The sequence below is a fragment of the Tasmannia lanceolata genome, unplaced genomic scaffold, assembly GCF_043159265.1.
Source record: "Tasmannia lanceolata isolate RefF3 unplaced genomic scaffold, GAP_Taslan_0.1 ptg000026l, whole genome shotgun sequence".
NCBI classification, from domain to species: domain Eukaryota; kingdom Viridiplantae; phylum Streptophyta; class Magnoliopsida; order Canellales; family Winteraceae; genus Tasmannia; species Tasmannia lanceolata.
In genome coordinates, this window is record NW_027518703.1 from 4,610,007 (window position 1) to 4,631,167 (window position 21,161).

At 38.9% G+C, this 21,161-nt stretch overlaps 1 protein-coding gene across 2 annotated transcripts; it reads right to left on the minus strand.

Moving 5' to 3' along the window:
• Window positions 1-3,545: 3,545 nt before the first annotated feature.
• FAS1 (chromatin assembly factor-1 (FASCIATA1) (FAS1)) lies at window positions 3,546-20,703 on the minus strand. Of its 2 annotated transcripts, XM_077369329.1 has the most exons (15): window positions 20,600-20,703; window positions 19,798-20,519; window positions 19,397-19,496; window positions 12,627-12,774; window positions 12,373-12,496; window positions 10,785-11,152; window positions 10,104-10,478; window positions 9,907-9,988; window positions 9,690-9,830; window positions 9,159-9,575; window positions 8,880-9,017; window positions 5,567-5,612; window positions 5,279-5,462; window positions 4,023-4,068; window positions 3,546-3,919 (listed from the first exon to the last, which is right to left on the minus strand). In XM_077369329.1, exons 2-13 carry the CDS (start codon window positions 20,239-20,241, stop codon window positions 5,305-5,307), a joined length of 2,541 nt encoding a protein of 846 aa, XP_077225444.1. In that variant the 5' UTR covers window positions 20,242-20,519; window positions 20,600-20,703; the 3' UTR covers window positions 3,546-3,919; window positions 4,023-4,068; window positions 5,279-5,304. The 2 variants fall into 2 exon arrangements, with proteins under 2 accessions (XP_077225444.1, XP_077225443.1); XM_077369328.1 differs by having other exon boundaries at window positions 19,798-20,700.
• Between the last annotated feature and the right edge of the window lie 458 nt (window positions 20,704-21,161).

The window sequence follows — 21,161 nt, forward strand, 5'->3', positions numbered from 1 at the left end:
TGCATAGCAATCTAGCTATCAAACTGCATAACTAGCATAACCATGCAAAACACTTTGTCTCAACGAACATTAACTGTTGCATCCTTACTTGGACAACACCATGTCCTGATGCAAGAACTGTGACTATAAAAGTCTAACTAGCACATACGTGCGTATGGTAGATCCGCACCAGGAGTCAATACCATACCATGACTATCAGTCTAAACTGGCATACGCGTGCGTATGGTAGATCCGCACCAGGAGTCAATACCACACCATGGCTAATAAGTCTATCCAGCACAAAAGTGCATATGATAGATCCGCACCAGGAGTCAATACCATACCACCATATCGTAGATCCGCACCAGGAGTCAATACCATACCACCATATCGTAGATCCGCACCAGGAGTCAATATCATATCATGACTAGTGACCCTCGTGTACACCAACACAGTCAATAACAATCACGAATATGCATAACCTTGCATAAGAATCATATTCAATGCAACGAATAACTGTGGTAGAACAAGTCTACTCACCTGTGGTACTTGTCTGAATTGTCTCCCATGAAGTAACTCCTTCGATTACTGTGTAATTTTCCCTACAGTCCATATTAACCCCTAATCAATACTTTGGATTAATATCTAAGTCCCCCGGGGCAAATCCGTGCCCTCAAAATAAATTGGGAAACTCCCAAAATCAAGTTAAAATTTTCAAGTCATTAGCAGTCGACTGGGGCCCACCAGTCGATTGGCTCTTGACTACTGTTTTAAACAAAAAAACAATATTGGTGCTCTAGTCGACTGGCCCAACCAGTCGACTGCCCCTCAACTACTGTTTCTCGGCCAAAACATAGTCTTGGCGCACCAGTCAACTGCCCCATGGCAAAAACTGGTTTTTCTTTCGAAACCCGAAAGAACACTAATTCCTTCCGGATTTCTACTCGAAATCTCATCTTTCCTCTTCCCTTAACACATGCTAAATACCCTAACTAGTTATTTATTAATTTCTTCCATCGATCAAGGCATCTAACGCGAAAGAAGGAGAAGATCTTCGAAGAAAACCAATTTCCTCAACCTTAATCGATGGTTCTTCAATCAAAGAACACAAGGCTTGATTTAGTCATCATAATTATACCATAATCTTTATTCTCAAGAGGTTTTAATCTCCTTAGGGAGTAAAATAACCAAAATTATATCTACATACCTCTTGGAAGATGAATTCCCCAAGCTTCACTTCGTTCTTCTCTCCCAAAAGCTCCACAAGTTTCTCTTTAGGGTTTAAAGTTCTAAAATCTGTAGCCTAAGTGTGTTTTTATAGACTCTTGTCTTTAAGAGTCCTAATTTACCAGACTTTTTGGAAACCCTAACTCACTCCAATTGGAAAACTAACTTTCTTCTAATTTATTTTAATTAAAATAATAGAAGTATATTTTGGGACGAAAATACCCCCTCCCCCAAACGTTCCCACTCTTGGACGGTTTGGGGTATTTCAAGGGCCCTCTCATGTAAGTTGATTTTAGAAGCTGGGCCTTTAAGAGATCGGGGCCGGATAGAAGGTTGCTTTTAAATTTTAAAATACTTCTTCATTTGTATAATTGATTAAAATACCTCTTCATTTGTATAATTGATCGAATGATTGAAGAGAAATGCTAGATTAACACGTGCCCTTGCAAATAAAGGGGCAAACGGCCTCTATTTGGTCAAAACCCATTTAAGATGGTACGGAAAATTAAGATCATAATTGTCTTTAATGAGAGGTGATCAATAGGGCCTTATTTGCAAGGGCGCCCGTGAATTTAGCATTCCTCATGGTTGAAATACCCTTTCAAGCCATCATTGCACATGACATATAATAGCTTGGATCAAATTGTGCATTTTATAAAGGAAAAACTACCAATGGGGGACACACTTTTGAAAAATTGTTAAAGAGGGTTGACAACCCCCTTTTGAGAGTTTGATAAGCCCCTTTTAGAAACTTGATAACCCTCATTTCATCTCTAACAATTTTTCAAAAGTGTGTCCCCCATTGGCAATTCTCGTATTTTGATGTCCCCATTGAAAAATTTTCTTAATGATAATTTAGGGCACTAGACTAGCGGTGGTTATCTAAAAATTAAACAAACAACAAGGAGGCAAGCCAAGTAGCCTCGTAGAGTAGTGTAAAGGGGTGTCACTGCCGAGAGAGAGAGAGAGAGAGAGAGAGAGAGACTCCACATGCAACCAGTTGTGTAAAGGGGTGAATTGGTTTCGGGTTACCAGTCGACCCCGCGGCCTCGATCTCCACAGGGTGTCACTGCCAAGAGAGAGAGAGAGAGACTACATGCATTGGGTGCAACTCGGGTCAGGTTGAGGCCAACCCAACCCAACCCGAAGAACCCATTTTTCCAAACCAACCCGATTTCCAAATCATGCACATGTTTTCTGTGGGCCCGCTGTTTTTTTTTTTTTTTTCTCACATTCCTAGACGGGCATCCACTATATAAAAACTCTTTGTAACCGAACTGAAGGATAAATTTATGTTCAAATTTAAGCACATTTCTAGCTTCAATGGGAAATGTGTTCAGTTGAAATCAGATTTTAAGCACATATCTGAATTGGAAATCGGGTTTCGGGTCGGGTTGCCCGACACCCAACCCGATTTCCAATTCGGGTTGATATTTCCCAACCCAACCCAACCCAACCCAACCCAACCCAAACTCGGGTTGAACCCAACCCGAGTTGCACCCCTAACATGCAACTAGTAGAGTAGTGTAAAGGGGTGACTTGGTTTCGAGTTTTTACCAGTCGGGGGGTTTTTACCAGTCTGTGGTACCCTTGAGGCGACGGCATGATGAGACCCCGCAGCCTCGATCTCCACAACCTCCAACTATTGGTTTTGACTTAAAGTTACCTGTTCGTTTTGGATTACGACATCTGATTGTGACTCCAAAACCAATTATCGGGCTTAATTTGAGTCCAACAATCAGTTTGGGTCTCATCAGTTGTCACAATTTAAAATGCTGGATGGAACCTCTGACCTTACCCATAAAACTCCCAACAAAAAATCAGAAAGTACAGTGAGAACCTCTGACCTTACCCGTAAAATACCTGTCAAGTTGAAGGGAAAGTTTATAAGACAGTTGCGAGGCTAGCCATGCTGTACGGCTCAGAATGTTGGGTCACCAAGAATCAGCATGTGCATAAGATGAGTGGAGCGGAGATGCAAATGCTTAGATGGATGTGTGGCCACACAAGGTTAGATTGAATTAAAAATGAAGACCACCATAAAAAGGTGGGGGTGACACCAATTGATGAGAAGATGAGAGAGCACCGCTTAACATGGTTTGGGAATATCCAACGTAGGCCTTTGGATGCTCCAATGAGTAGAAACAGTGAGGAAAGACTTGAGGGCTGGTAACATAACAGAGAACATGACCTTGGATAGGATAGAATGGAAGAAAATGATCCATGTAGACGAACCCAGCAACTGTCAGAATTAGAATTCAGTTTGAGCCGGATGATAAATCCTATCATCTTCTTCATGAAAATTTTTCGTAAGAATTCATTAGCTGACCCCGACTAGCTTGGGACAAAGGCTTAAGTAATTCTAATAGCTAAATTAAGGAATGGAGTAAGGTATAAAAACTTGATTGCTTACAGGAAACAACAGCAACCAGGTTTCAGGCGAAACCAAATACATCATTAAATTCAGTCTGGTCCAAAAAATAAAGGTAATATTCACATGCTAAGATACCGACAATTAAAAAAGGCTTACCATTTCAAGATGCTTGCCTTTCAAAAGGGAAAAGGAGAAAACTATTAAGTTATCCCTGAAACAAAAATTCGCTCTGATTTGGCGAAGTTTTCAGTATGACTCAGGAGAGGATTCAGAATCGTTGATGGTTTCACCGGCAGAAGGCAAATATAGCAATTCCATTTGTTCTGACAATTACTTTTTCTGCAACAGAGATTCAATTTTTTCTTACAAAAGAGTGATTCAAGTATTTTAGCATAATAATCAACTGATTCAATCACAATGCCATGCTCAAATTAGGACATACCTGGAGAGATTGCTAACCCAAGCTTATCCAAAATATTTTTCCTTACCTGCATATGAACACAGGTTAACCGTTAACTCCAACGTAAGCTTATCCTCAAGTCAAGGGTTTTCGTAAAGATCAAGATGCTAAGAGCTACACGCACTATAAACTAAAAAAACAGTATTCTGGTGCAGCAGTTAGAATGTAATGCTAGATGGACGTGAGCTTAATAATAACAAAGCAGAGAATCTCAAAACCCCATGACGAACATCCCCAAAGCCTAACCAGAAGCATAGAAGTTGTGAATAAAAAGAAAAGAAAATGAAAGAGAAACGGAAAAAGAAATCGTATTGTGCTCTCCAAAGAGCAACTCTTCTCAAAATCTCAAATTAAAAGGTGATGAGTTGGAATCCGATTCTAAGGATTCTTGCGGTTCCGGAGGATCCAGAGTGAATGAAACCCGCAAAATTAAATGTTTATCACTAAACATTAAAAGAAAGTGGGGATTTGCTAGTGTCCATCGCAGAAGGCATTTCGGGGATGGTCTGTTGCATCAGACAGCAGCCACAGAGGTTCACTTTTCAGCAGATTTTGTCTTCATTCATGAGGTGGCTGCTGTCAGATGCAACAGACCACACTTTTCAGCAGATTTTGTCTTCATTCATGAGGTGGCTGCTGTCAGATGCAACAGACCATCCATGAAATGCCTTCTCCGATGGACGCTGGCAAATCCCAAAAAAAAATGTTTTGGGTTTATTTGTATTGCAAAATTTTTAAGCATGGTTTCTTCAAGTCTCTTGGATGATATTGTGCAGGACAAACTAACCTGCATAATACCCAGTCCAATTATTGGTGTATTAAGATCAACGACTACAATTAGTTCATAGCTTAATAGGTCAATATCTGAACAGACATGAACACAGATGGGTGTGGCTCTTTGGCTTAAAGTCATGGGTATGCTCCCCCCAGTGACGAGAGTTTGAACTCCCCTGTAGTAAACCCAATGAGCGTGGTTTACGGGTGATTGCGCGCATCTATAGGGATCAGTCCCGCCCTAAAATGGGGTGGGGATACTCTGTCATCCAAAAAAAATCTGAACAGAAATGCAAATTTATTTAGTCAGAAATAGAGACCTGCGGTTTTGGATGAAGAATATCACTTCCTCGTCCAAGTTGAAGTGGTTAAAAACTGAGTCGATATCCAAATTAATTTTATAGACAGTATTAGAGCACTTGAGGAAACAACTTGAAGAGATAAAACAATAGCAGCAAACTTACCATTTCTTGCTGCCTGTCTTGGAAAACTATAAAGTCTCACTAAGCCCGAGTTCACTCTGAAGTGGCTCACGTTTACGGCATGGCTGAGGGGAAGAATCAGAATCATTGAGGGTTTCACCTGCAGAAGGCATACACCGTTTCGAGAAGAACATAGCAATCCCCTTTGTTCTGACAATGCTTTTTTCTGCGAGACAGAAAAAAAAAAGGAAATCAATCTCAGGCTCACTTCAAAAAACAGATACATTTTTTTCAGTACAATCACACTGCAATACATAAATTAGGACATACCTGGAGAGAGTGACAACCCAAGCTTATCCAAAATCTCTTTCTTCACCTGCATATGAAAACAAGGTTAACTCAACTTTTGACAGAACCGGAAAATTTTCAATCTACAACTACAAAAAAATCTGATAAACAATCGTATCATCCGCGAGTCCCAATAAAGTTTTAAGACCTGGATTTCTTAAAGTGCCTTGGAAGCCAACATTATCGATGACAAGATCAAGGACTGCAATTAGTTTACATCTGAAGTTAGTTATGTTGAGAATTGCAGGGGATTCATCAACGTGTTCTGCCCGTGATTTGTGGCATGATGATCCCAAACTCATCGTGTTATCAAACATAATGCATTTAGACTACTGAGTACATTTGCAGTTGGTGTGAAGATATCGATGCTGAAATTGAGTTGGTGACTTGAATGCCTCCATCAAAAGTAGAGAACTAAAGTAGAAATTTACAAATTAAAAAGAAAAAAAAAAACAAGCCAGCATGCCCTTATGGGGTTTGACACAATTTCCTATTTGAAATCAATGTCTTTGGGCGCAAAGGAAACAGTGCAAAGGCTGCACCTAAAATGAAGCATCTCTTGTGCCTTCACCTGAGGAATTACAACCCCACAACTTACAGGTATATGTGTTCTTCAGTTCCAAATTTCAATCAAAACTCATAAAAGATGATTCAATCCTTGGCGTATAATCTGTAGTTCCATATCACAAAATCAAGAAATTACAAATGAATCACCCGAAAATTCCCAAAAATGGTACCAGAACCAGGTTTGGACACCGGGCCAGTAGGAACTCAATAGGTTAAAAAATGAGTCAGTGGACTAATTAATTTATACTCAGTACTAGAGCCCTTTGCAGTTTTGGATGAAGAAAAAAACCCCTCCCTCGCCCAAGTATTTGTAGTCAGAACTCAAAGATTTGCTAGGCCGAACAGCCATTACAAGCACTTAGGAAGAACCTCCTTTCCTACTGGCGCACCGAACACAAGTGGATTCATGTGCCCCGAAAATTCCCAAAAATGCTACCAGAACCAGGTTTCGATACGAAACCCATAGGAACTGAATAGGTTAAAAACTGAGTCAACGGACTAATTAATTTACACTCAGTACTAGAGCCCTTTGCAGTTTTGGATGAACAAAAACAACCCTCCCTCGCCCAAGTATTTGTAGTCAGAACATAAAAGATGATTCAATCCTTGGGTATATGATCTGTAGGTCCATATCTCAAGATCAAGAAGAAATTACAAATGAATCACCCAAAAGTTCCCAAAAATGGTACCACCACCAGGTTGACCCATAGGAATACAACAGAGTACTAGAGCCCTCCCTCGCCCAAGTATTTGTAGTCAGAACTCAAGGATTTGCTAGGCCAAACAGCCATTAGAAGCACTTGGGCAGAACCTCCTTTCCTATTGGCTCACCACACGAGTGGATTCATGCGGCTTTTTTCCACCGGTAACTACTCCTTATTGCCTAAGTTGAAACCCACCCTATCCTGCAACAGAAGGATGTATACAGCCCTGGCAGCTAGACCGGCAGCTCCACCGCTATTTAGGTCAATCCATCTGCTGGAGGGAAGGGAGAAGGAAAAACCAGGTTTTTAGAGTCCCACTGAGGTTGTTGAGGCCCAAAAGGCGAATTGGTTCTTAGCGCGATTTGGGATAAATTACGGAATAGATTGAACGAGGGGCCAATGAGGGAACTGAAGCTGAGATACAGGGTTTTCAAGGTGGAGAGGGGTTTGAGGGTTTGTTGGAGGGTACCTGTGAGGGTATTATGGGAAATGTCTAGGGCCTGAAGGTTTTTGAAGTTAGGAAGGAGGTAGGTTGGATAAGAAGCAATTGGATCTTAGGATTAGAGTTTGGAGGTTTGACAGGACTGAAAGAGGGGTTGAACCTCTAGCTCATTGGTAAAAGGCTTTGACCTTCAACCAAGAGGTCGGAGATTCGATCCCAGCTTACCAAACAAAAAAAAGGACCGAATGGGAAGAAATGTCCCAGCTTACCTACCAAAAAAGGACCGAATGGGAAGAAGTGTCGTGAAATGAGTTGTCAGATATGTCAAGGTGGATTGATTGGGTGAGGTTGGAGATGGAGAGAAAAAAATCGGGAAAAAAAAAATTGCATTTTAGGTAATGAAAATGCTAAGAAAAACTTGCATTTTACCTTCGTCTAGTGTTTTTCTCCCATGGGAATGGAGGGAAAAGGTTCGGAAAAAACTAGCATTTTAGTGAGTTTTTCACAATTGTTTTTTTTCCTTCCAATAATGTAAATATGGTAGAGAAAGCATTCGGAAAAAAGTTGCATTTCTGATGCGACTGTCATTCGTCTTTGATTTGTTTTGCTCATTCTATTTTAATCAGTTTAAGTTGCAAGAAACCTAGAAAATGTCATTCCTCTCTGATTTGTTCTGTTCCTTACATTTTAATCAGTTCAAGTTGCAGGAAAGTCAGAAAACTGTTTTCTGATCCTTGAGGTTGCATAGGCCAAAAAAAATTTTGAAGACCTTTCTTTTAAGTTGGGTGCAAGCCTAGGGTTCGGGAGTCATGTTGAGAAAATCCGCCGGGTAAATCCGATCTGATCGTGCACTAATTAACGAGAGATAAAAGTAAACACAAGCCTCAAGATGAACACCGAAATTTTACGTGGTTCATCCAAGCCTACATCCACGAGCAAGAAACACAATCTTCCACTATGAGAAAAACAATATCAAAGGATTACAATGGATCAAACCAAAACACATAATAACCCACAACCCTTTCCTTGCTTCTCTCAACCAAGATCATACACGAGAACCCCGAGAAAAAGAACCCAAGAAGAACCCGAGAAGACAACCTGAGAAGAAAAGACCTCCTCTCTCCCTTTCTCTTTCTTTCTCTTCTCTCTACCTCTCTTGTTTTAGCCGCACGCCCCAAGTCTCTTGCTGAACCCTCTTCACGCAAGAGACTTGAACCTTTTATAATTAGGTTTCCTAAAACCTAAGAATCCAACCTTTCTATTTTTGCCTCCCACCAAGAGCAGTCGAATATAAGGCAACTTTCCCAGCAAGTAATTTTCTAGGAACTTTAGGAGCGTAGATAGGTTCTAACTTCAATTAAACAGCATCATATATTCTCATAACAAATAAAAGTACCCAAAAGAGAGCTAGGTTTTTACAAAAAAAATCAAAGCCTTAAGGAAACAGGAACCGATACCACGGGTAAATAATGATTTAGGCTAAACCAAACTGTCTCACATGTTATCTGTTAATAAATCTTTATAAACATGTAATTTACTTAATCAATCCGCTATCATCTTCAAAAAAAAGAAACTTCCTCACCTGCCAGCGATTATCTACAAAATCCGATATCTCCCGCACTTTATTCCTTAGTTGCCTTTTGGGGATTGTTGGGAACTTCTTTTGCAAGGACTCTACCACCTTATTGATTCCATGGGAGCACGTTTGGATGGACTCCACCTGAAACCGTCGTTCAGAAATTTCAATGAGTTGGTTCTCCAAAATGTTTACTTTGCTGGCCAGAATTAATATACTAATTGAAAAGAAAAGGCAAAGATTATTTTGTTCGTTTAGAATTACATCTACTTGTGGCTCACTCACTATTTTGGGCAAGTCTGAATCCAAGATAACGGCTGCTGGGACTGTAGATGTAGTATTGCCCTTATTGTGTGATGGACAGACCTCTTGGTTCTCAGTTAACAAAGTAGGACCTGTTGATATCTCTATAGATGTACCTCCGGGCCAATACCGCATGCTCAGAGCTTGCAAACAGATCTGCTCAAGCTTAGAGATCCCACTGAGATTTTCAGTCATCATAAGTGCACCCTTTTCATGCAACAGATTTGATATAATCAAAGGGTGGTTCTTTCGAAGAGCATTCTCAGTCAAATTGTAGAGATATTTCTGCTGCCGGAGCATTGCTCTGAACTCCTCACTTTCACCTTCTATCACACAAGTAGGCGAACTTCGGACCTTGTCATTGGTGGCATCATCTTCCATGCTGTCAATTTGCACTCCCTGCATGACATCAACAAACAAATTCATAATTTCAAAATCTAGTTACAAACACAGCGAACATGAAATTGACGTCTATGTGGCAGGTATTATAGAAGTACTAGATATAGGAGATACCTCATTTTCTGAGAGATACCCATCAGGTACCAGGAAGCCATCTTCACTTCCATCTTCATCCTCGGACTTTAAATTTCCTTCTTCTAATTTTTCTTCTTCATCGTCTTTGTCACAATCCGAAAGGCTTTCACCCGGATCCTCCTGCGCAACAAGGACATCAATATCTAACACTTTGGTGGAAACAATTATATATTTAGTAATGGAACTGAGATAACACCTCTTCCCATTCCTCATCACTATCAATATCATAGTCCAAATTAAGGTCCTTCTCAAAAGGGTGGCGAGGTCCAACAACATCACTACAAAAATGGGAAGCGCCAAAATTAATAAAAAAAATATAATCATCAAAAATCACAGTAAAACCAATAAAAACTATCCCGTAATAAATTCACATCCAGGATATGAAATGCTTGCCTTTTCCTAGACAGGGTACCATAATATGCTGGTCTGTGGCTCTTATCAAACTGCAACAGCTTCTTAGTTTTATAGCGTACTTGAATTTCAGTTAAAGCAGTGTCAACGTTACGGCACGTCAAATCCTTGACAACAGTTTCTTCCCACCCATCTATAAGCTTCTCTGGACTTGACTCATTCCTTCCATTTACCTCACTGCAAGCATTTCCGTTACTTGGAGTTGTTACTTTTCCAGAAGGCGCAGCTTCAGAGGATGACCCCTGTAGCTTAAGTTCCTTTATTAGTGAAGTCTTAGGCTTACGCCGGATGCCCCAGTGTTGAGATTTGTTCCAGACAATAGATTGATTCAACTTATGCCAAGAAACCAGCTGCAACCTGCAGATAAAAAGAAAATCTGAGTTCCCGTACAACTCGAGGATGAAAATAAAATTCATCTACTTAACGTATTAAAATTTTCAATATATGCTGTAACCATATTATTATGTAAAAAAAATAAAATTTGAGAATTGATTAAAATATTTTGGCGAATCCACGAATCATTCTTTTTGAGGTTTGCAAATCCAACACTCGGATACCCGTGTCGAATTCTGACACTCGTATCCATAATGATGCAAAATAATCACACATACATGGAGAGAGAGAGAGAGAGAGAGAGAGAGAGAGGAAAGGATATCAGCTTACTTGAGAAGATCGTCAGTACCACTGCTATCTTTATGAGAAAGGGCACAGTCCATTGACAGTGTGATTGCATTAAGCATATCTTCATTTTTTCCAGAAGAATCTGATGCCAAGGCTTTCCTTGATGACCTGTCATCATGGATATCTGAACTATCTTTTTTACTTTTGAGAAGAAAGCGCTCCATGAGTGTAGCTTGCTTTTTTATAGCAAGCTGCTTTTTTATTTCAGCTTCCTCTTTTTCCCGGCGCCTTTGATCTTTCTCGGCTTCAACTCGCTGACGCTTTAGTTGCTTATTCAGTTCAGCTTCTTCTTTCTCACGGTGTCTTTCTTCTTTCTCAGCTTCGTCTTGCATGCGCTTGAGTTCCTTTTCCTGCAGAGGAATAACAAGTTCAGTACAGAAAACAATGGTCAACTGAAAATCTAGATCAACTGCCATGAAAACATGAAAAACGCTAAAGGATTCATAAGAAATAATAATTAGCCAGACCCTTAGTGTCTCATCTACATTATTTGGAAAGGCTTCTGGTGGGACCTGGGAAGAGCTCACCCTTAAAAGCTAGCTGTTACCATTAAGGAGAGGGTGCCCAAGTCCTTATAAGCCCATCCACATCAATTCACTTTTCCGATATGGGATCTTCGCTTTCGTGTGGAATCCCCAACAATCTCCCCCTCCATGCGGAAATAACGTGGACAATCTCGCCCCTCCACACGGAAGCAACGACTACGAGATTTTCCTGAGGGATCTTCTCCATGCTCGAGGGTACACCAAAGTTACCAAGATCTTCCCCAAGGGAAAAAAATTTTCCATCCTCGAACGCACATAGGAGTTACCACGCCCCGGCTTTGATACCACTTGTTGGGACCTTGGTAGAACCCACCATTAAAAGCTAGCCGGGAGGGTGCCCAAGTCCTTATAATCCCAACCACGTCAATTCACTTTTCCGGTGCGGGATCTTTGCTTTGGCGTGGAGCCCCCAACAGCTTCTTTCCTCACATGCAACAATCAGTATTCAATCAGTTTTACATTAACTTGCCTGGCTGGAACAAATGAGTCCCAGAATAGAATGTAAAATTTCAAATCCCTCCAAGTGTTGTGTCATTGGATGTTTTGAAAGGTATTGTAAAAGGTTGCTGGGAAGGGTCGATGAGGAAGTTTAGATGATGGTGGAAGTCTGTTAGGTGTTGGTGGAAGTCTGTTTACAGTTTCTTATGCTTTTTACTTCTTGGTCCTGGAGTATGCTCCCAGACCATCATACTATGCAATTTCTGGTGGGACTACTGGTCCCCATGTATATTTCATGCTGTGAATATAATAGTCATTTTTCAAAACAAAAAAAAAATCCCTCCAAGGCTCAAAAAACTCAACAACAAAGTTACCAACTAATGAATTGGCTACTTCGCTCAACTAAGAAACTACAAAGGTTGCATGCTCAATCAAAATTACTAGCTCCCAGACAGTAACTTTTTTCTAATCCCCAACAGTTGGCACTAACAGATTCACACAAAAGAAAATGGATTAGCTCTTTCAATTTACTAATAACGCTTTATATTAAATAACTTTTTCTGAAGTATTGGCAAGATAGAACTAACACTTTGGCATTTCTCCTTCTGTAACTCACGATCCATTCGTTTTTTATCTTTCTCGACCTCTCGTTTTTTTCTCTCCAGTTCCTTTATCAGTTCCTTCTCTTTAAATTTTGCTTCCTTCTCCGCCCTATAATAAATAAACAATAACAATGTTAACAAAAACGTATGTTCTATTCAAAGAGTAAAGGGCCTCTAGAGGCAAGGGCCAAAAAAACTAACAGTAAATAAATAGCACAGAAATCACTGAAGGTGCATACATGTCCGCACTATTCCTCTGCAGTAAGCTTTCAACCAAGGAACGGATATGTGCCTCATTCAATGCTTTCCCAAGCTTATCAGATGCTTTCATCAAATCCATTTTGTAGTTATGATGACTTTCTGCCATTTGCAATGCCAATATCATCGCTGAAACACATGAAAGACTGTTCAGCACCCACTCGTGTAGTCACTAGAGCTGAAAATACAGAAAAGCAGGACAAAGATCCATGGATTTAAGTTTCGGTTTCGGTTTCAGCCTTGGCCAAAACTGAAACATTGCCCGAAATCCGGTAAAAAAAGTATTATTTTAGTATTTTGGTAATTTCGGCCGAAATACCGTACAAATTGTATATTTTTGAAAAAAAAATTAACAAAATTTCAGCCAAATCTTCTGAAATTTCGGCCGAAATCAGGGAAATCGTTCCCGACCGAATCCGAAATTTCGGTCGAAATTTAAAACCATGAAAAGATCCTACCTTTTTTTTTGTTCTCTATATACCAGTCTTGAACCCTGCACCTTATGGCAAGGTGAGGTACTTATTGCCTCTACCACTAGAGCATGTAGGAGATTGGTAGGACAAAGATCATACTTGTATATACAAACTTAAAAGGATAAGACTATATACGAAGTTAAATATGAAAACATATAACAAAAAAGCAACACACATTTTCTATATACAAATCCCAATCTACTAAATAGATCCCCCTCAAATAGATGCTAATGAAGCAGTATAACAAAATAGAAACACATACCACGAGCAAATGACAATCTACAAAGTAGACCCCATTTGAATAGATGTTAGTGAAGCAGGCACATTAATAGTACTATAAAATGGTGAAATAAAGTTGAACTGCAGATGATGCTGATCAAAATAGCAGCCAAGTTGCAACCACTCATGTGCAGGGTGCACGGCCAAGAAATTATACAACATTAGCATACACTGAAAAATGTCTTAGTCCATATACCATGCTATAATAGTTAGAATCCATCCATCCAATCTCCCCATCATATATGAGGGTGTAGCTAATAATTACAATATGACTTACTAGCACCAAATGAAGTCAGTGCTAACTGCTTCTGGAACAAATAAACAAAAAACAAACCTCAGACAAACAATCAATTCATTTAGCTATTCCGTAAATAGGTATGCTTATCTAAAGCCATAAGAAAACTGATGAGGAATAATCCTTCAGAAAATATCAAATATTTCAATCAACACACACCACCCATTATTAAATAGCAGCATACATGCTAACCTCCAGCAAAGAGACCACTACATGGGACCACTGAGTGAATGAGAAGGTCTTCCTCTAATCTACTCTAACAGACTAATGGACAGGCATTGGGCAATAACACCCTCATGAATCATTGTGAAGAAACCTCCAAATCCAGCAATTCCCATGTTTGTACTACTGCCCCCGCTGAAATTAAGTACAGGGTCATGCTTAAGGACAGAGATTCACAGAAGGTATGTGTAAATACCATATGCCTGTAAGTTTAATGGTAATCGGCAAAAGAAGAGTGCTATACATGTGAGAGAGGAATGAATTGCAGAGGGAAAGACCAAATAAAATTCAATAAGTGAAGAATAACAAACCAATATAGGATGAAGATTAGGATTATTAGTTTAGCTCTTTAGAATAAAAAAATAGATGAGACAGATAAATACGATTATAGAGATGATATATTGCCCCTTTTTACGCCAATCAGACAGACTGTTTTCTTGCTGCAGATCCTCATGGAAGTCGACCCCCACAACAGAAACACATGGAATCTCCCTTCGGATCCCCATCTTCATTCTCTGAACGGGAACAAATTTGGGGGTTTCCAACTAGGCATTCTGAAAAGGGCAACGGCCTCAATCCAGGCCACCCAATCTCAGTTCTGTTGAGAGAGATGCTATACCCCTTTGACGACAAAGCATCCATCTCTGCAAGTCTGGATAAAACAATGACATGTTTGATGAAGCAAAAGAAAAGAGACTCAAAACAAAGAGTGGGGCAAGGAGATTTTCTACATTCTCCGCTACCTTTTAGCCTTACAAAGCCCTAACAAAAATCATTCTCGAAGCTTATAAACTGAAACCCAAAAGAAAAAAATCACCATCCACTGGTTGAAATAGCAACAACAACCAATCCCAAAAGATACAAAAAAAAAAAACCAAGTGCAAAACAATCTTGCATAGCCCATAAACAAGAGAATAATGGAAAAGGAAAAAGGAAAAACAGCCACATGCAACCTCTCACCCACAGCTTAACTAAAAATATCTAGACCCAACTTCCTACGAACCCCAAGAAGAAAAAAACTCAAAACACAAAACCTAATTAACAGTCCACCATCCACAAGCTTAAAACCGCAACAGCCCTACTAAAAGAAAAAAATAAGAAATCCTTAATAACTTGCAAAGAACCGTAACAGGAAAAATCAGCACACAATCGAAACACAAAAACAGAAACCCAGAAAACCAAGAAAAAAAAGACCTAGATACTCAAGAGGGAGAGGGAGAGAGGGAGGGAGACCGACCTTGTAAGCTGGATTTGGGCGAGACCGCTGCTGGTTTTGAGCGAGAATGTGTGAGATAAAAGAAAAAGGAGGGCTTTGGGTTTGGGGAGAGATGAGATACGAGCTGTCTTACATGGTATTTTAGAAATTTCCCAAAGCATTATTTAGGTGTAACTGGCTACCTACTTTAGCCGTGTGAAGAAGTTAAGACGGTTGTCCGAAGAATAAAAAAGGGGAAAATATATCGGCTCCCATAAGATTAATGGGAAGAATGAAACGCCTATGTAAGTAGTGTATGAGTTTTTTGCTTTTAAAAAAAAAACACAATAAAGCAAAGAAGGAAGAACAAGAACGAATATTTTAAATGGCCACTCAGGTGGACACTTTTAAATGTTTTGCAAGTATTTGACTTATTGTGGGCGTGTCGACACATTGTTGTACAGTGTCAAGTAACATTTTGTCTTATTATTAAATATTGTGTTTACCTCTTATTATTAACTCTTCATTTAGCTCTTCCTTAACAAATAATTTCTGTTATAACCCCTCCCTAAATCTAAAACCCTAAATACACTCTTATTCTAATATTATATTCATTGTAGCCTATAGGTCTCTCTTTCTAGTTGCATATTGGAGACGAGAGAAAACTATATTAAATTGATGAATAAGTTGTTAAGTGATTCCTCTCATGTTTGTTTTAGATTATAGTTGATTAATCCTAAGATTTATTAGTTTGTTAAATGAATACCGTATTTATATTATTGCAAGTTTTGATCTTATTCCTTTAATTTTATATGTATGCTTGTATGGGTGTGTCACATTTCTAGATTTTTAGGGGTTGCCATGTCAGACACCTCGTGGTGCATCCGAGTCGAAATCAACACACAAGGTCATGTCCACAAACCATGATTATATATATTTTCTATTTTAGCCGTGTCCCTGTTTCTAAATTTTGGGGGTTTGCCGTGTCTGTGTCAACAAATCATAGCCTGTAATAATTTCTGAAAATGAGCTAATCAAATAAAAACCTATATGATTTTTTATACATTCCTTTTTGGGAAAATTAATAAAGATTCTAAGTTTCTAAGGCAATTTTATGAGGTCGTAAATTGGTAATAAACTTTATGATTGGTGAATCATAGCATTCAAACATTGGAAAGATATCAGTTTAGCATTCAAACATCGGAAATATACCAGTTTCAAAATGTATTAAAAGAAAAGAATCAATTTGCTCAGCAGTTGAGGCTTTGTTTCTCAACCTTGAGGTCTCGGGTTCAATCCCAGCTTATAGATAAAAAAGCGAATCAATTTGCTCTTAGAATCATTAAATCCCGTAAATTATTGTTCCACTGTATTATGGAAAAATTATTTGGGGTGCAAGAAGCAAATAATTCTCTGTGGTGGAACAAAACATCAAAAAACGGACAGGTTTCTAGGATTCCTCCTTGGGGCAAATACTATTATGCATACCACCTCTTCGGGTTGATCCCCACCATACTGCATTCTCGTAAGATGATATACACTGGCTAACAATGCGCCTGGTGCTACATATTAAATTCTAGTCACTTCCCTTCAGTCCATAAGATGAAACCATCTTATAAACCATTAAGGACACTAAGTAATGTCATTGCCTTTTTTTAGTAAATAATAATTCATCTACAAACTTTCGTCGACCCACATTAAGGTTGAATCATTTTCTTTAGGGTTAGAATCATTCAACTAATAGTCGGGCTGGATAATTATCATAGAATTTACACACCTTCGCTTCTAGGGGTTCATGGTCTTACCCTACACAACAATAAGAAATAGACTACTTTATTTTATTTTTTTGGGGATGGCTACTTGATCACATGTATGAACTACCATAACTAGTAAATACAGATGACTACTTCACATACCAACCAATGCAAAATGGGCTTCCCAATCAACTACTCCTATGTCACTCTGTTGGAGCCCTTTTTTTTCCTGGAGAATGCTCTTTTTTATGGAAAAAAAATTAGTCATTTCAGTATTGCAACCCTGACTTCCTAACCTCTAGGGCAGGAGCTCAACTCTAACGTTCTATTTTTGTTACGGACATTTAAAAGATGTAATCATCCTTTTTTCCCATTTATTACTCCACCTTGCTGCTTAAGTACACGGGGCTTGGAGATATTGATCTCCCAATCCATATATGGCAAAAGCCTAAAACAGTAAAATGAAAAGGACCCAGCAGTGCACTTAAAAACAGACAGTTTTGTTAACCGAGAGTGCCGTAATTCTCTCATGGATTTTCTTCCGACAAATGTGGCGAACATTCATCTACAAACTTTTGTCAACTAACAACCATTTTCTTTAGGATCAGAATCATTCATCTATATCATAGGGTTGAATCATTGTCATAGAATTTAAACTCTTCGCTTTTATAGGGCTTCAAGGTCTTTCCCTATACAACAATAAAAAATAGCCTACTTAATCTCATGTTTGAACTATTATAACTTGTAAATACAGATGACTACTTGACACACCAACAAAGAGAAACCAGATCATTGAAGGAGTCAGCACGTGCAAAACCCTTTGAAACACGAAGCGGGTGCGGGAGCGGGGAAGCGTGGGGGACAAGAAGAGTCTAAGGTTGGGAGCGCCGTGGGAGCATTTATGTAATATTTTCTTTATATGTTTTTCAAAATTCAAGCACATCAAAAAATAATAATTTCTAACCATCTTCACGTATATCTTTCAAATTTTAAGTACATCAAAAAATAATAATTTCTAACCATCCCCGTTTTTGTGCCCTCTTTCCTCATGCATTAATGGAGCACTTTAAAGAGTTGGAGGAGTTTGATACAACGAAGCTGGTGATATAGCGGGACTATGGTGTAATAGGAGCAGGTTGGGAGCGCAATGAGAGCGGTTCCCGTTTCTTCGGGAGCGCCATGGGAGCGGTTCCAATCCTAAGGAGAAACGAATCGCGGTTCTGTGATGGGAGCGGCACCCTTGAGGAAGGTTCTTGCTTCTAAGGTAAAACCATTGGAGTATTTGCTCTCAATAGCTGGAGTATTTGCTCTCAATAGCTGCCAATGCAAAACGGGTTTCGAATCAACTACTCCTATATAGCTCTTTTGGAGTCCCTATTTTCCCAGAATGCATATTTTTTAAGTAAAAAAAATTATAGTCATCTCAGTATTGCAACCCTGAATTCCTAACCTCTAGGACAGAAGGCTCAACTCTAATGTTCTATTTTTGTTACTGTCATTTAAAAGATATAATCATCCTTTGTCCCATTTATTACTCCACCTTGCTGCTTAGAATTAATCCACCTTCAATTGTAAGATCCAATTGCTATCCAGGAGAAGAAAACAAAGGAATGATGGTAAAAGGTGGCTAAAATTACAAATCATTAAGTACACGGGGCTTGCAGATATTGATCTACCAATCCATATATGGTAAAAGGCTAAAACAGTAAAAAGGAAAACAACCCAACAGTGCTTTTAAACACGGACAGGTATGTTACCCGAAAGGGCAATAATTCTCTCGTGGATTTTCTTCCGACAAATACACCGAACATTCATCTACAAACTTTTCTCGGCTAACATTAAGGTTGAACCGTTTCTTTAGGATCAGAATCATTCAACTATATCGTAGGGCCGAGTCATTATCATAGAATTTAAAAACCTTTGCTTTTAGTGCTTTAAGGTCTTAATCTATACAATAATAATAAATAGTCAAATTGATCTCATGCTTGAACTACTGTAACCTGGAAATACAGATGACTACTTGACATAGCAACAAAGAGAAACCAGATTGTAGGAGTCAGCACATGTAAAAACATTGGAGTTTTTGCTCTCAATAGTCACCAGTGCAAAATGGGTTTCCCGTCAACTACTCCTATACTGCCCTTTTGGAGTCCTTTTTCCCCCTGGAGAATGCTCTGTTTTCAAGGGGAAAAAAATTTTAGTCGTCACAGCATTTACTTCCTAACCTCTAGGGCAGAAGGGTGAACTCTAATGTTTTATTTTTGTGACTGTCATATTTAAAAGATATAATCATCCTTTTCCCCATTTATTACTCCACCATGCTGCTTAGAATTAATCACCTTCAATTCTAAGATCCAACTGCTATCCAGGAGAAGAAAACAAAGGAATGATGGTAAAAGGTGGCTAAAATTACAAATCATAAAGTAAACAGGGCTTGCAGATATTGATCTCCCAATCCATATATGGTATAACCCTAAAACAATACAAGGAAAAAAGACCCAGCAGTGCATTTATACGCAGACAGATTTGTTACCCGAAAGTGCAGTAATTCTCTCATGGATTTTCTTCCGACAAATGCGCCGAACATTCAAAATCCCACGCTGAGCTTTGGGTAACAGCTTCATTTCTCTCGTCTAGACAGTAAAACAACAACAAACAACATAAGCAAAGAAGAAAGCTCACTTGTAACACCCAAAACAATAGGACAACCAAAGTCCCAAAACAATAATAGAAATAAGGGTTTTGCTAACAAGTACCCTAAGGAACATTTAAATGCTCTTGGAAACATGTTTTTACACATTTTTGGTACGAAAAACTCTCAAAACATGTGTAAAACGGTCTCAAAACATGTTTCCAATAACATTTAAATGCTCCTTAACAAGTACCCACTCCGTTAGCAAAACCCTAAAAATAAAAGCAATATCAATGTCTCACCTCCCAACACCACAAACACGATTCAGAATCATCTTCCAACACATCAGCATCCGCATTAGCAACACCATACATCAATCTCTGCCCAACAAAAAGCACAGAACTCCTTACAGACGCCAACGTAATCCCCTCTTTCTCCTTCAATTTCTCATAAATACCCTCCACCAACTTAGAAAACGGCAATCTGCTCTCTTCCAGCAAGCAAGCAATCAACGAATTACCCAAACCACATTCACTCTCTTCAAATGCCACCTTTTGATTCAGAATTTCCCTAAAATACTTGAACAAACCATCCATCTCTGAACGAAATTCGGCAATTCGACATTCTCTCTCCTCACTGAAATGCCCAATTACCTCATCCGCCTTTCGCTTCAACGATCTCTTAACTTTACCATTAACTTTACTATCCATTTCTAAACTATCAACAATAATCACCTTATCCGCCATCAGATTCACTCAAAAAATCAGGTAATCAAAGACAACCTCAAATTACAGAATCTGCCACTGAATATTCTCATAAACAGAGTAACAAATCAAGGGACCATTTTAGGGTTTCTGATCTTGAAAATGCCGATCTAAGAGAGAGAATACACGTTTGATTTTACCCTCTCTTTTTTTCTCTTTGCAAGATCGGAATAGTGAGAGATCGTAACGAAAAATCAAGATCTACGAGTCTGATCTCTTTATCTCAAAACTAGATAACGTTGTTTTGAAGTTTTCAACTCCTGCAAAAAAAAAATATTAAAAAAAAGGAATATGAGTCTGATCACTTTATCCTTTCACTTTAGAGCTTTTTAGGGTTTACGAAATGCTTTCAAAATGTCAGATTCCGCTCAAAATCGATGAAAAAAAAAGTCTGATCTCCTTTAACTAAAGAGAAAGATTTTATCGATTGATCTGAACAGTGAAACTTAAAGAGAAAAGGGGGGAAAAAAAAACGAAACGTTTCGTATCCTGCTCGGAAAAAACTAGAGGTTTGTAGGGTTTATGAAACCTTGATAAAACCTCAGATTCCGCTCAAAATCAATGAAAAAAATGTGTTTGATCTCTTTTTCTCGATTTTAACGATTGATTAAAACACCGAAACTTGTAGAGAAAAATGAAGAACAGAGCATTTGATAAACGAACCTTTTGGCTCTCACGACGTTTCGATTTTCTTGGAATATCTTTAAGTCAAATGTTGTTAAAGATCGGACAGTTTTTTTAATGATCCAACGGTTGTAAGGTTGGAGTCGATTGAGTAGTGGATTTGAATCCGTTGGATATAAAGAACTTAGCTCGGGGTTTAAGGTGAAAAGAAAAACACCTTCCCGCCAAATGGCCAAATGTAGTGGTTTTGCCTCCACTGGGCGGATTTTTCGCATGCG